Source organism: Anolis carolinensis, chromosome 1 (assembly GCF_035594765.1).
Source record: "Anolis carolinensis isolate JA03-04 chromosome 1, rAnoCar3.1.pri, whole genome shotgun sequence".
NCBI lineage: Eukaryota > Metazoa > Chordata > Lepidosauria > Squamata > Dactyloidae > Anolis > Anolis carolinensis.
In genome coordinates, this window is record NC_085841.1 from 176,139,556 (window position 1) to 176,155,783 (window position 16,228).

A 16,228-nucleotide genomic window follows, 5' to 3' on the forward strand; every position below is an offset into this window, starting at 1 on the left:
ACATACACACAAGTGGCGATCCCACAAAAACTTAGTCAAATACATGCATATGCAGCAATAATGATTGCCTTCAAAAGGGCCTAGGAGGAGATGAAGAGGGTGCAGACGGAGGGAACAATCCAGCCCCTCCTGTCGCTGATTCTGCCCATGCCTGGAAAGTCCTTTGAGACCCTTTATAAGGTGTAGAAGCAAGGTGTGGCGAAAAGAAAGAAACCTAGGCTGTCACCTACTGTCCAAGCATCTTTAGAGACTTCCTCCTACTGCTCTTCACCGATCCCTCCGGCACATGGCCAGCAGATTCCGGCATCCTCTGAGTTCTGCCAGGAGACCATGTCAGAGCGAGCTCTTCAGAACTCGCCGCTGCAGTTGATCCACACAGTCATCCAGGTGCCTCAGCTGCCTCCATCCCCAGTCCCACTTTTTGCATCTAGACAGCCACTCATCCCACCTCTGGAAGAATCCCTGGAGAAGGGCAGACAGAAGGCATAACTTGCCAGTGTGGCAGCTGGGGGAACACCCAAGATGTCTCCACAACCCGCTCAATCAGACAGGGTAAAAGCACAGTGTCCACCACCTCTCATCCTTCCAGAGGAAGACAATTCCGAAGCCTCTGGTGCTGAGTCCATCCGCTTGAAGTCAGTTTTATCTCTTGGCCTCGATCTCTCATCTGATCCAGACAATTACCTGGTGGACCCGCCTTCCGCCACAGAGAACTTGAGGACCTTTGCAAACCAGATGTTTCAAATGGGAGAGGTCCTTGGGCTCGAGATGAAACAGTCTTCGGAAGAGGTCCCCAATCCCGTTTTCAAGAGGGTGTAGGCGCAAGCCCCACCAGCAACACTTTTTCCATTCCTGCCTTATTGTTGTATGTCAGCCTGTTCAGTCTGTGTCTGTCCCCCCTGTTCCTGTGCAGCCTGAGTCTGATGATGGGCTTGGGCTGGAGTTAAGTGTTGATGAGATGCCTGAGCAGCCAGAATTAAGTGTAGATGAGCAAGGTTCAGATGAGAGGCTTGAGCCAAGGGAGGTGTCGGGGGAAGACCTTTCACCGAATTCTGCAGAGCAACAGTCTGGTAGGGATTCAGAGGTTGTTTTGCCAGCTGGCAGTGATAACACAGCCTTGAACCATAGGCAGTTTTACAATAAATTTGGGAAAGTCAGGTGCTCTTCTCCTTTACAACAGAAGAGAGATAGTAATCAGTTGGCTGCTGGTAAAGGCAAAAAGAATATGTTTTTTACAGTCTGGGATTTTGGAGAAGGCTTTTATTGATTGCTATGTTTCCTGATTTCTTAATGCCTTGCTTCATGGAAGTTCTACAGTTGTATGCTTTGGATTTATGCTAAAACCCTAAAGACATTCTTAACTACTGACTAATTTTGGATTGTACATTTCACTGTTTTTTATTGCTTTGCTTTATATATTCTACAATAAACTGCATGCTGATTTTACCAATTGGGTATGCTGTTTACAATCAAAGGGATTTCTTGCCTTGGAGTGCAATACTTGTTCATTTGATGTTTTCAAGGCACCATGGAATCATAGAGTTGGAAGAGACCTTGTGAGCCAGCTAGTCCAATCCCCTGTCAAGAAGCAGGAGAACTGCATTCCAAGCACCCCCAACAGATGGCCATCCAGCCTTTGCTTAAAAGCCTCCAAAGAAGGAGCCTCCATCACAGTCCTAGTTTCCAGGGCAGCAGAAAATTAGCCTGCTCCCTCCTCTCTATGATTTCCAATCACATATTTATATATTGCCCTTGTTTTGTCTCCTCTCAGCCTTTTATTCTGCAGGCTAAACATGCCCAGCTCTTTAAGCCACTCCTCATACGGCTTGTTCTCCAGACCCTTGATCATTTTAGTTGCATTTCTCTGAACACATTCCAGCTTGTCAACATCTCCCTTAAATTGTGGTGCCCAGAATTGGACACAGTATTCCAGGTGTGGTTTGACCAAGGCAGAATAGAGGGGTAGTATTACTTCCCTGAATCTAGAGCAGTGGTTCTCAACCTGTGGGTCCCCAGATGTTTTGGTTTTCAACTCCAAGAAATGCTAACAGGCAGGAATTTCTGGGAATGTTAGGCCAAAACACTTGGGGACCCACAGGTTGAGAACCACTGGTCTAGACATTATACTTCTATTTATGCTGGCCAAAATACCATTGTCTTTTTTACTCACCGCATGACATTGTTGACTCATGTTTAACTTGTTGTCCACGAGGACTCCAAGATCTTTTTCACACGTACTGCTATCGAGCCAGGCGTCCAACATTCTGTATCTTTGCATTTCTGCCTAAGTGGAGTATCTTGCATTTGTTCCTGTTGAACTTCATTTTTATTTATTTATTTCCAGCATTTATGCCCCGCCCTTCTCACCCAGGGGGGCTCAGGGTGGCTTACAACAGTTGGTAACATTTAATGCCAAGAACATAATGTTAGTTTTGGCCCATCTCTCTAATCTGTCAAGATAGTTTTGAATTCTGCTCCTGCCTTCTGGAGTATGGTGTCTTCTACAAACCTGATTATCATGCCTTCTAACCCTTCATCTAAGTCATTAATACAGACAGGTTGCTTACCTGTAACTGCATTTCTTCAGGTGATTCCCTGTGTAGGGAACACTTGTGGAGAATACTGCACCTGTGCAGGCTCTAACTGAAACTTCCCAAGCTGTTCATTTTAAATTTTTGGTTGTAGCCCTGTCCATTCAACCCCAGAGCATAAAAAGCTCCCTGGTTCTGCACTCCCCAGTTCCTGAGCCTCCGTAGCAACTAGAAAGAGGGTATTGCATGGTAGCAATAGGTCGTACCTTTGAAGTGCAACTTTACAATAAAACTTTAGGGTGGCTGAAGAGCACTGTAAGTAATTATGACAAAATTATCAGAGCATAAGACGAATATTTCCCGGCCATAAGAGAGATGGGAGCCCCTGGTGGCGTAGCAGGTTAAACTGCTGAGCTGCTGAACTTGCTGGCCAAAAGGTCGGCAGTTCGAATCTGGGGAGCAGGATGAGCTCCCGCTGTTAGCCGCAGCTTCTGCCAACCTAGCAGTTTGAAAACATGCAAATGTGAGTAGATCAATAGATACTGCTCCAGCGGGGAGGTAATGGCGCTCCATGCCCAGCACCCCCAGACTTGATCTTTAAAACCTTCATCTTTAAAAGCCTGCCTCACAGTGTCTTGTTTGAAAAATTCAGTAGACATATTGAGGAATTGATTTTTCCCTTTTTTTACTTCTAAACAATGAAGGCCCACAAATAATTGATCCTGTTTGTGGCAATATAAGGACAAATCATTACTAGGGAATAATGATGCCTCAGTATTCTCTGGCACATCATATGTTGCAGCTGGGATTAATTTTTCAAAATATAATAATTTCCTAGTCCACATAGTACCATCCTAAGGCCTTATAGATGGAGCAAAGGGAAAAGGGGCCTTCTATGTTGTCATATAACCCAGATTATCAAAGAAGATAATCCAGATTCTCTGCTTTAAACTGGATTATATGAGTATACACTGCCGTGTAATCCAGATCAAAGCAGATAATCTGGATTTTATATGACAGTATAGAAGGGGCCATATATTGCTTAATGGGTTACCCTGAAATGGGGAGGACAACTGTGTAGCAAGAACTTATCAACAAAACATATGCTTGTGTTCACATACACGCAACAAAGGGACTTAGGGTTAAATGTGTCTTGCTTAATTCTTTTTTAAAAGTCAGATCCCAGATGTCTTGAAAGACTATACTGTTGTGGATGAAGTACAAGCAATTTTTGTTATCTATATACAAAGGAGAACAGTGTTCAATAACGATAAATGTGGTTAAATTTTGAAAGTCTTTTGTAAACTTTTACAAGATGGAAAAGTATTGCCTTTGCTAACTATTACCATTTATGATCCTTAGAAAAAGAAAAAAGGTAAAAAGGGTGGAAGGAAGAAAAAAGCTAAGAAGGAGAAAGATCTGACTCCTGACAGGTAAAAATGCACCTGCTCCTCTGAGATTCACATTGGCACCTCTCTCTCTCTTTCTCCCACTCTCTTTCTATCTGGCTTTGTTCAAACACAAAAGAGAGTCAAAGTTGGTATGCATAAACCTGAACCTGGTAGCTCCAATCTCTTGGCAATTACGTGGAGAATCTAACATTGGTTTCTTTTTAAATGGCTGTAATGTAAAGAGAAATGTAGACATAGAAATGTCAACTACCAATTTGCAGATAGTTCATTTCAGGTTAAAAGTACTATGGGTCTTAATCTTAACGTATTTTTATCATATGTGTAATGGTTCTTTGAAGAACTGTCATTAAATTTTATTCTTTGTGGCAGGTGTAGAAACACCTGGTAGTTTCAAATATCTGTCAGATTTTTCCGTCTGTTTTTACCATCTCTGAAATAGGACACTGTCCGTCCTTCTGTAGTAATTGAACAAAGCAGCATTTCTTTTTTTTTTTTACATGACACAAATAGTAAAATATCAAGACTAGCAAAAATGCCTACTATTGTTCTATGGATTTGTTTTACACTGGTCTGACTGTGAGAACATTGGTGTAAATATCATCAACTGCTCTGGAGCAACATTATACCAGTGCAGGGGCTTTCAGATCAAAGTAGTGGGATTCTTTTACTAGTAGTGTTGTCAAAAACCAGAACTCTCAAATGGACTCCCAAACCTATGGCTTTAAGGATGCCCAGAAACTGAGTCCGTGATCACCTTTTCCCCACTTCCAGGCAACTTCAGAATGAATGAACAGTCCAGGAAAGTCTCACCATGTGGCCCAGGAAAATACATAATCCCCTCGCAATACCCCAAGAGTCATAATGGTCTTAGCCATCTATGGATTGGAATATAATTCCCAATATATTATCAAACCTTATCTCTGGAAACGCTTCCCAACCCCAATTGCCAAATCCCTGGGCACTCCATTGAGGCTGTGTCAACATCCCTAGCACCCATTGTGTGGCCAGCAGAAACCCATTGTCTTGTTCTGGATGGACAGAAATAGAGCTATCAACCCCATTAACACCAACCCTGCCTGCATTCTTTTCCTCCCATACCCCTCCATGGACAGACCAAAAACAGTCACAAGACCTCAAATTGATCTATGGCAGTTTATTAAATTTCCCTCCAAATCTGCAAGCCAATCAACAGTGACAATGGATTGCATGTTTCCACCAACTAATAAATGGATTCTAGCCAGCTCCAGTCGGAACCAGTCAGTGTCCGGAGCAGCAAAAATCCTTTGTTTCAAATAGCTGTCAAAGTGCTATAAATAAATCTATATGTTCACAATTGCACTTATGTCAGTCTTCGGAGCACAGACTCTGCTGATATCCACTTTGGCCAAGGTGAATAAATGCCTCTGCTTTTTGCCTTCAATTCGTTGGTTTCTTATTTCTGTCTTTGGAGCTTTGTCACACTGGGTCCCTGAGTCTGCAGAGCTGTGGAGCTGAAATCACTCGACAGTAGGGTAAATTGTTGTTTCCCACCCTCCTCAGCTTCTGTATTTTCGAAGGTACAGTAGTTGTAATACTTGTAATAAATGGAGTTGGGATGGATTTTCCCAGCAATATAATGTTGTGATGCAAATTGTTTTTCGGAATGGTGTGGTCTTGAAAAGATGGTTGTAACAAATTAGATTTCCCAAATATTTGTCCGTATTGTGATAAAAAGAGTTGCAACTCGTTTGCTGATATAAGTCAAAAACTGCCACCGTGTTTGGTTTCTTCTTTGTGTCATAATTCAACTACTGTTCAGGACTCTCCCTGAAGCTATATGCAGACTGGAATATAAAATTCCTAAACAAGCAAAGAAGACCTATATAGATGTAGCATTCCACTAAATTGGTTCTTTGCTCGTTATTCCAGTTCTAGTTTCAAACCTGAATGTCCTATTCCATTGTTTTTAGTGATGCATTCAAGTAATTTGAGGGCCTATGTCTCACTCTAGACTGCACACACTTCCAAATACAATGGACCTGCCCAATTGTGGCTAGGTGATTACCAGGCAATTGTACTAATTACACCATGGGACTCTATTTTTGTTCCTGGCTTATGAATGTCATTTCCTAATTGGTTCTATCATTAAAACATGGGAAAGGTTTATTAAACTGCAAAAACATTGTTTCTGCGGGACATCCTGCAGCACAATTTGCTACAGTTTTTCAATGAATGTGCCCCAGAATCTCAAGTAATTCAACATAGTTTGTGGCAGCCACAAAAATGAAGTTTCTGGGGTATAGTAATTACTTTCAAAGTACGTACTACACAATTAAGCAGTAAATAACATTTTCAAACCAGGAACAGATTTCCCCCCAATTTTTCTTACATAGTGTAATTGTTTCATTTAGCTCTGTACCAGATCTCCATAGTGATTTTCCACATCAAATCACCATAGCCAAGGCTGTATGTCTATTCAGCTTCCTGAAAAAGAGTTGGTTCTACTTTTCCCTCTGACCACACTGAATTACGACGTCGGGAGGGGGCTCATCCTGGTCCCAAAAATATCCCAAATGACTACTTATAATATTATATTTTATTAAAAGTAGTGTGTAATTAAGAATCCAAGCATTTTCCTGTATATCACATACTATCCATATTTACTTAGAAATCAGTCCCATGCTGTTTAATAAGACTTACATTAATCCTATATTTTCCAAACATGAAAAAGCCATCCCTAGACTGTGGAATGCCCTTCAGGAAAAGATTTTTCAGATAAACATGCATTCAGAATTTTAAAAAGAATTAAAACACATCTGTTTCAGCAGGCCTACCCAGATAATTTTACACTATGAATTTTAAATTGACATTTTATAGTTATAAATTATTTTAATGTGTGTTTTAATCTTATGTTTATATGTTTTAATCTATGTGTTTTAAATGGTTTTAAGTGTTTAGTTCGCTATTGTATTTTAACACTCTGGTGTGCCCTTCCATGAGATTTGGAGAGGTGTGAGCAAGAAGTAGAATGTGGCCATTTTTGTTATTGTTGTTAGTTATTGCAAATTAAATTCTTAGCTTTAGCCATGGAAGAACGTCACAATTGGAGAGAACATTTTTTAAAGAAAAGGTCTCTGTACTTAATTTTTGTATCTTTGTGTAGGACCATTGATTCCCTCTACCAGGAGTTAGTAGAAGAAAGGATATTAATAAAACCTAAGAAAGTGAAACTCAGCGATTATGTGGGTAAAGTATAGAATTTTTATGACAGTACAAAATGTGTCATATTTCAGGATAACATTTAGTGTTTATCACTTACAATAATATAAAACTGCCTTAAGCATCTGAGATAAACTGAACAAACAAGACCATTTCTTGTAATGTAGATTATTCTATTCATTGTAATGTTGATGATTTAAGTGTTGTTTCAAATGTATTTTAATACTGTTTGTTTCATGACACAAAATATTTAATTGTGTTTCAATTTTTATATCCATATTATAATGCATTTGTTCTGCTTTAATTGCATCGTGTCATGTTTACTGTTAGCTGCATTGAGTCCCTGTATCAGGAGAAAGTCAGGATAAAAGTAAATAAATAAAATAAAAAAATCTTAGTAGCAGCTCTGATCAAGAATGCTATCCAAATATTGTTCTCAACTATGGACACTGCAGCCCTTATATTTTCTATTTCTAATACATGGTTTTACATCTGGCAAGTGCCGATCAAAAAATTAAGGACTGCACCAATAAAACTAAATTATTTTGTTGATCAGCTAATAGGCCTTATCAAAACAGACAATATAAACACAACATACAGCATACATCTAATCTGAGTAAAATTATAACTATATAAATACTGAGCGAAAAAGTGAGTATGGCCAACTTATAACCGAATATTCCTTAATCTTAGATATATACATCAGATGTCCTCATCCCTCTTACACTGTATACCTTTCTGATCAATATATTCTGATCTAACTGCACCAATAACATTTTAAATCCGTATTAGTTTTTTAAAATCTTGGGAAATAACTGTTTAATATCTAAAACATATTCCTCACATCTGAATAGATGAAGAGACACACAGACTTCAAAGACTGCTTCAGGAATTTTGCAATGTGCTTCCCTCATGGCTATATCTGGCCCCTTTTCATTACAAAAAGTACTGATACCATCCATGTCCGACCGAATCCCTCATGTGTTTTTAAAATCTGGGTAAAGAAAAGTAATTTCAAAGACAGATCTAAATATAGATGAACATAAGCATTTCTCCAAAATCCTAAACGTTTACTTTTACTTTTCCTACTGGCAGAGTACCATGGAATGGGCACATTGCTCCTGCTAGAGGTTGAAACTATGGCTGATTCCACACAGGAAAAACCTGATCCAACCTGGGTTTATAAAACCCGGGTCAGGTCGGGCTTCTGTCCCCACACCTGCAAAAAGCCCTGTGCTTTCCTGGGCGGGGCAGATGCCTTGCTGGACCCAAACACCAACCACACACACCCCCTGAAAATCCTTAAAAAGTAAAGATTATTTACATGTGTCAAAGCCCATGGAGTGAATCTGGCCCACCATGTCATTTTATGTGGCCCTCCAGATGCTGGACTGTGACTACTGTATTCCTCATCATTACATATCAATGACTGGAACTGATGAGAGTTGTGATACAGTAACATCTGGAAGGCTGCAGTTCGTTTTGGTTAACCAGGAGAGTGGGGTTTGAATTTCAATCCAAGGCTTGTGGATAGGATGTCTGACACTAAAATGTTCTTTAACCTTTCCTCAACCTCAGAGCCACAAGTGCTGTTGGCTTGCAACTCCCATTACCCTCAGTCCTCATGGCGGATAATTAAAAAGTGATGGGAATTGTTTTTCAATAACATTTGGGGATCCAAATTGAGTAAAAACTAAACAGCACTGACTACTATGTAAAAGAATTATAGTTGGCCATCTGTATCCACAGTTTCTCTGTCCATGATTCAATGGACTTTGCAGGCAACTATAAGACTGATGCAGCCTTCCATGAAAATGAACTTAACACCCCTGCTCTAAAACAAAAACTTGTAAATTTGGGAAAGAGAAGCAGAAGTGAAACCAAACTGAGCAAAAGAGTCCCCAGCATTGGTCTAAACATAAGAAGGCTGAGAGAATGAGCTGTAAGAAATGACCTCTACAGTGCTCCCCGGCATCTGGCATTCAACATCACATAATCTCCAGACATAGTGATTCTGTTTAGCCATCACAGCTAATGAACAATCATGAACAATCATGGCCTCATCCACAGTGCTATATATATGTGTGTATATATGTGTGTGTGTGTATGTATTTATATATATATACCCATATAATGCAGTGTACAACCTTATAATGTCTACACTGGCCATATAATGCAGTTTCACAAAGTTTCAAACTGCATTATATGGCAGTGTCAATGGGGCCCATGAGAAATAGTCAGAATCCGCCATACAGGGAACTCTTATAGTATTCTGCTGCATGGAGCTACAGTAGGAGACTAATGGAATTTGCTCTTTATTTTTAGTACTCCTGTTCAGACAAGGAACCATCCCTTAGTTAATTTTCATTCTTTTATCTTTGCATGGATTTATTCTTTGTTAAGATTTATCCTTTTACCTCCTAAAATTATAATAATGAGTTATTACATCATAAACTCACATCTCTTCCCTATAGGTGAGTACAGCTATCTGGGAACTACACTTCGACAGGTGAACGTAGAGCCAATGCCCTCTCTCACAGATGTCAGGCAGCTCATAGCACTGTATGGAATATTGCCCCTAGGTAAGATTGCACAAGAAACTGCCAGAGGGCAGGGTACCGCACCATCTTTCTTACCTGTGGCAATGATGGATTTAATTTGGGTTGAAAGCATTCTGCAGATTTTTTTTCTGATTAAGTATTCTGAGCTGAGAAGGTTTTAATGGCAGACTTAAAAGAGAAGTATATGTGCTATTGTGTTTAACTACCATTTCTTTGCCAGTTTTGTTTGCTTGTTAACTGTTTGGGAACTGCAGCACATAAAACAAAGTCACTGGGAAAGCGTAATAGAAAATGCAAGCTCCAGTGATTTAATTTAATCAAATTTAGGAGAAAGGCAAAGGCTGCAATTTACCTTTTTACAAGCCGCTAATGTGTCTTGCTATTAAACAATGGAAGCACTTATGGAATTAGTCAGAGCTCATTTCATATACCAGAGAGAGTGTTTTTAATTGTCCTTGTCATTTTAAATATCAGAAATTATAACGATATACCAAAGATGTTGTTTTTTAAAATACCATCCGCATAGTAAAAATGGGTACAAGATAACATCTTTAAGCATAGATCTATGTGTGGGGGAGTGTTTTTATTCTATTATCGTACAACCCTTTTCAGTTTGGGAAATTACAGGATAAAACAGATTTGTCTGTATCCACTTTTAAACAGATCCTGATAGCTATAATCCTTAACCAGAACGGGACTGAACCAGAAAAAATGAAAAATATTAAATTCCAATGATGAATATTAAAACAATTTGTTCATTCAAGTTTCCCTGCTCTCTGACGTATTCAGTTAGACTGAAAGACTGGATTGCTCTCAGTAACATCAGGAGAAAAAAAACCTGTAGTCCCATATCAATATTTTCAACTATTAATGATTTATTGATGAAAAAGACAACTTATCTCAGCCATGGGTAATGTAATCAAACCAGTTCCAGATTTATCAATCTAATCACCCACCCGAAACTGTCTCTTCCCAAACCAGTTCCAACAAGTTGCATTATAATAGATGTGCCCTTTGTTTCATTTGGTTGGAAAGATATAGCACTACATTTAATACATTTCTTAAGAGGTATGCTTGTTTTTTCCATGTAAATCTTTAGATACTTGCATTGAATGGCATGGACAGTTGGTGGGGACGAGGGAGGGGACCTTCTCGGTGGTGGCCCCCCCAGCTTTGGAACGCCCTCCCCAGGGAGCTTAGTCAGGCCTCCACCCTAATTAGAGGGAATTGAAGACTTGGATATTTAGACAAGCCTTTGAAAATGTTTATCCCTATGGTCTGCAGTTTTGATACAGCACAGCACTTTCATCCCATTCCCTTGTTCCTTAGCTACAACTTGCACTATCCCTTTCCTTTCTTCTTGTTTACAGTTGCCCATGTTTTTACAACAGTTGACACTATAAGTTATTGGCCACTCTTCTGACTTCAAATTGTTGTTTTATATAATGATGGTTTTATTTTGTATTGTACTGTGCGTGTGTTTTATGCGTTGTTTTAGGCACCTTGTGCCATATGTAAGCCACCCCGAGTCCCTTTGGGGAGATGGAAGCGGGGTACAAAAATAAAGTTGTTGTTGTTGACAACAAAGCTGCTGCTGCATAGCTAAACAAAACTGCTACTTTAGATATAATGCATGCACCTTTATAAAGCAATTCTGTGAAAAAGAGCCTACAGCTGAAATCCAGCTTTGTTTCAGTTGGCAGGACTTTTGCAAATCATGTAATGAGATACACCTAGAATAGAAAGGCTACATGGTTCAAGCCACTATCATTTTCTATGTATGATATAAACCCTTCAGAGTCAAATAATCTCAAGAGACATCTAGTGAGCATTGTATTTTCCAATGGAATTTCCTTCCCAAAAGATAACTGTATATGTGTTGGTCTGAAAGCTTTGAGAGTGTGTCCAAAGCAAGAAACAATTTTATTTTAAATGCCTGTACTTGATTGTTTACACTGGCAACATTTTGATCTATTAGTTGATAAAAATATAAAATTTCAACAAATGTAAGCAAATTTGCTAAAGCAACATCTTGTGAGTTCTTCAAAATTGCTAACAAAGTATCCTTTGCAACAATATTTTTTATTCAAGAAAAAGATAAAATAAAATACAGAAATGATATGTAAAACTACCAAAATCTGCACCTGTCAATTACTACTGAACTACAGTTATCTTCTGACCTTCAAATAGTACCTCCTCCATGGAATATAATTTTCTAACACTGCTAATTTTAAACCTTCTAGTAATAATAAACTATATATCATATTTTGGAAAAACTCCCCGGCCCTACCCCAAATTGTATTATCAACATTCTTAGCAGTGTATCCTCAGAAAGAGGGGGGGATTACTTCTAGTAAATAGCTAATAATGTTGTTGTCTAACATTTATCTTAACCTTGTTTTTTCTCTAAGTGATTTTTAGTCTCTAAACAGTGTTACAAGCCAATCTTTAAATGTCCTGCTTATCTATTGCACCCAGAGATTTCAGTTCTTTTGAAAAACCTTGTGTTGATCTGTCTTTAAGGAACAGGTCAATTTATCCTATTCCTTCTGATTTCTCTTCTTCTAGATCAGTGGTTCCCAAACTTATTTGGCCTACTGCCGCCTTTCCAGAAAAATATTACTCAGCGCCCCCTGGAAAGGGGGGCGTGGCTTGGGGGACATGGCACCTGTTCAAGAGGGCGGGGCTGAGCCTCTCCCCTAGTCCAAGATGCAGGGCAGGGAGGGGGAGGTGGGCGGGGCCACAAATTGGCGGTCAGGACTGGGATGGGTGGAGTTATGAGCTCTGAGGCAGGGCTGAGCTTCTATCCCTATCCTGCAGCGCCTGCCAGGACACAGGGGGCGTGGCTGAAGGAGGGGGTGGGGCCTCTTCCCAAGTGCCTGACGGGCCTCGAAAGGTATACGGAGGCTCAGCCCTGTCTCGCGTTCTTGAGAAGAGGCCCCGCCCCCACCCCTAGCATGCCCTTTAGTCCTAAAAGGCCTCTCAGGAGAGGTATAGAGGCTCAGCCCTGTCTCAGGCTCTTGGAAGGAGGCCCCGCCCCTTCCCTAGCTCCGCCCTCTGTGTCCCAACAAGTGCCTCAGAAGAGGTATAGATTCTCAGCCCTGTCTCGGGCTCTTGGGAAGAAGCCACTCCCACTCCTCTAGCTCTGCCCCCTGGGTCCTAACAGGCACCTCAGGTGCTCAGCCCTGTCTCCGGCACTTGGGAAGAGGCCCTGCCCCTAACCTGGCCCCACCCCTGTGTCCTAATAGGTGCCATCATCGGCCCCCTGGATTGCTGCAGCGCCCACCAGGGGGCGGTAGCGCCCACTTTGGGAATCACTGTTCTAGATCATGTTTGAGATTTATTATAGAATTCTTTCGCTTATTGCAGTGTTGTAATCTACAGTCTTCTGTTATTGAAATTAAAAGATAGTCCTTCCAACAAACTCTTCTTTAAGCAGTATTCTAACTGTATTGCTATTCTAAAGCTTTTGGAGAACTAATTGCATAATTTTTCTGACATTAATGGCTAAATCTTAATGAACGCTTATTGGTGAGTTTAATTAGACTTATTCCTAATAAACATGCATAGGATGGGGCTGGATGAACTGGATTTGCGCAGCTTTGAGTTAGCCACCTTTCATGGAAGAACAAGGTAGTTTATGTTTCAAATTCAGTTGTAGTCAACATGTAATTGAGATCTGTAATTTAAATTATCTCCTGTTTCAAATTGCGACCATGACCCATTTCATATATGCTTATTTTAAAAGCAGTGAGTCCTTACTTAGGAAAACAAATAAGGTATTTTGAAACCCATGCTTCAAAGCATGCTCTCTTTTTCCTTCTCATCACAAGTGGGGATTTGCCCACAGCTTTCCAGATTAGAGCCACTGTAACAGCAACAGATCTATGTAAACCATGGCCAAGAGGGGGAAAACAAAACTGGAACCTAAAGTCATCACAGGCCCCTTCCTCATTGCCCTATATTCCAAGATCTTATCCCAGATTATTTGATTAAAACTGGATTATATGAGTCCCCACTGCAATATAATCTGGAATAAGCAGAGAATCTGGGATCAAATCCTGGGATATAGGGCAGGGTAGAAGGGGCCTGAGCCTACATTGCCATATAATCCAGTTCACAGGAGATAATTTGGAACTGAATAAGACACAGTTATACAATTGTAACAGTTGTGTCTGGCAAAAAACCTGTTGGAACTAAATTGAGTGAATATGTATGGCATAATAGCTCTAAAGAGCTGCAGGTTTATGTTCATTTATGTATGTGCTAAGTATTCTTCTGGCGGTATCTTTAGTACTTGTTTTAAGAAGTAAAGGGTTCTCTCCTTTCAGTTAGCACTTACAATAAAATATGGGCAGATGCCCAGGAATCCCTCAACAGTCTGCTGCAGAAGAAGATTGAAGAAAAGTCCCAAAGGCCACTGAAAGATTGCTTAGTAGTGTTTCAAATGCAAGCTACTTAATACATCAATTACGTATATGCAAATCTTTTGCAACTGCTTTGAATTGGATTATCTGAGTCTACACTACCAGATAATCCAGTTCAAAGCAGGTAATCTGGATTTTATACAGCTGTGTAGAAGAGGCTTTAGTCTCGAGTCTCCTTAGAACTGAAACATATGGTCAGTGTAGGTGGTCCCCGAGTCTATTCTATCTGAGAATAACAGTTGAATGCCTCCAAATACCAAAGAAAAAGTTAAAGTACTGAATACCTCTTTTATTACAATAGGATTGAATAGTTAAATATCTGCTCTTCTATATTGGGAGATCTTAGTTCTCTTCCGTTTGTCAGCTTTCTAAATGTTATGTGTTTTAGACGTTAGTTAAAATAATTTACATTTTACACTTACCTTTAAAGAAAGAATCCAGCTTTGATTTCCTAACTTAGAAGCAAAAGATGTTTTATTGTGATATTAAGATTCCCTCACTGATCTCTTGCTTTTTTAGTATTTAAAAATAAAACAATCCAAATTTTATTTCCATAGGTTCTCAATCTGTTCACGAGAAAGCTCCTCTGGTGAAGACTTTGCTCTTGGCTGGACCAGTTGGAGTGGGGAAAAAGATGCTTATCCATGCACTGTGCACTGAAACAGGAGCCAATCTTTTCAATTTATCAGCATCTAACATTGCAGGGAAATACCCTGGCAAGGCTGGTCTGCAGATGATGCTTCATATGGTTTTTAAGGTGAGACAAGATTTTTTTTCCCCTGTAAACTTACAGAAGCCTTTATTTTAATTATATATTAAGCCCTAAATTTAATTGCTAGTCCATACTAAACTCATTGAATTAAGGGTATACCAACACTTACATAAGTATGATGGATTATTTTTCCTCTAGATGGGCTTAACAGTTCAATGCTATCCTATATTCAAAATTATTTTGATCTTCTAATAATGCAAAAAAAATAATCAAATCACAGCATTAATAGTCATGAAAAATAGATTGTTTTGCTCACAATTGTTGCAGTTTTTAAGTGTCTTTCAAGTTGACTCTGTTGACCAAATCCTAGGGTTTTCTTGGCAAGATAATTATTACCTGCCTCTCCTCATAGCTCAAGGCGGGTTACAGCAAAATTAAAACACATAAACATTGTAAAAATTCTATAAATATACATATTTCTAGAAAAGGTCATATTAAAACGTATTTCTATAAAATACATATTAAAATACACAGAATCAAGATTGAACACAAGACACAAGTTAACATTAGTGCTTAAAACTGGTAGATGTATTCAGAGGCAGTTTGTCGTTGCCATCCTCTTGAGAGAGTGTCACTTATCCAAGGTCACTCAAGTGGGTTTCAGTGACTGATCAGGAACCTCCCACCATCCTAGTCTAATACTTGCATTTGATGCCTATCACATACCTACATGCTCTTTCCATCTTTACTGTAATTCTAAACATATATGTTTCCTTTATTTTCATACACCTTTTAGGCAGCATTCCTATTTATACTTACACAGGAGTAACACGAATAGAACTCAGCTGGACTTATTTCTGATAACATGAATAAGTTTGCACTGTTGATGCCTGGTTTTTCTTAAAAAGAAAGGTCAGCAATTTGTGAGTCCCACAGATTGAATTGCAGTCTTAGCCACCATAGCCAATAGTGAGAGATTCTGGGAGTTGCAGTCCAAAACATCTGGAGGACCACATGCGTCCATCCCTCTTTTTTAAAAGAGAACTTGCTGGTTTTAAGGAATGAATATGAGACATTTATACTATTTTACACCAGACTTTGTTATCCGAAGGCATCAGGTTTCAGCAGGGCCCTAGCTCTCTCTAAGGCAGATGTCTTCAAACTGTGGCCTTCCAGGTGTTTATGCCTCCCAACTCACAGAGGCCCTAATCAGCTTGTTCAAAGATCATGAATTTTGGAAGCTAAAGTCCAAAACACCTGGAAGGCAGCAGGTTGAAGCGGCCTGTTCCAGGGTGATCCAACTGTCCTGTATCAGTCGATGGGATGGACTTATATATGGTAATTGAATCCTCCATTCCTACAATATGTTCTAAAACAGTGGTTCTCA

The 16,228-nt window shown here is 39.6% G+C and overlaps 1 protein-coding gene across 1 annotated transcript in view; it reads left to right on the forward strand.

The window, feature by feature from the left end:
- Window positions 1-16,228, forward strand: part of iqca1 (IQ motif containing with AAA domain 1) — a 109,714-nt gene that overhangs the window by 76,449 nt on the left and 17,037 nt on the right. The window contains exons 12-15 of the mRNA XM_008114078.3: window positions 3,894-3,964; window positions 7,086-7,168; window positions 9,616-9,723; window positions 14,687-14,886. Of these exons, the coding sequence (XP_008112285.2) occupies window positions 3,894-3,964; window positions 7,086-7,168; window positions 9,616-9,723; window positions 14,687-14,886 (462 nt within the window). The remainder of the gene's footprint in view (window positions 1-3,893; window positions 3,965-7,085; window positions 7,169-9,615; window positions 9,724-14,686; window positions 14,887-16,228) is intronic.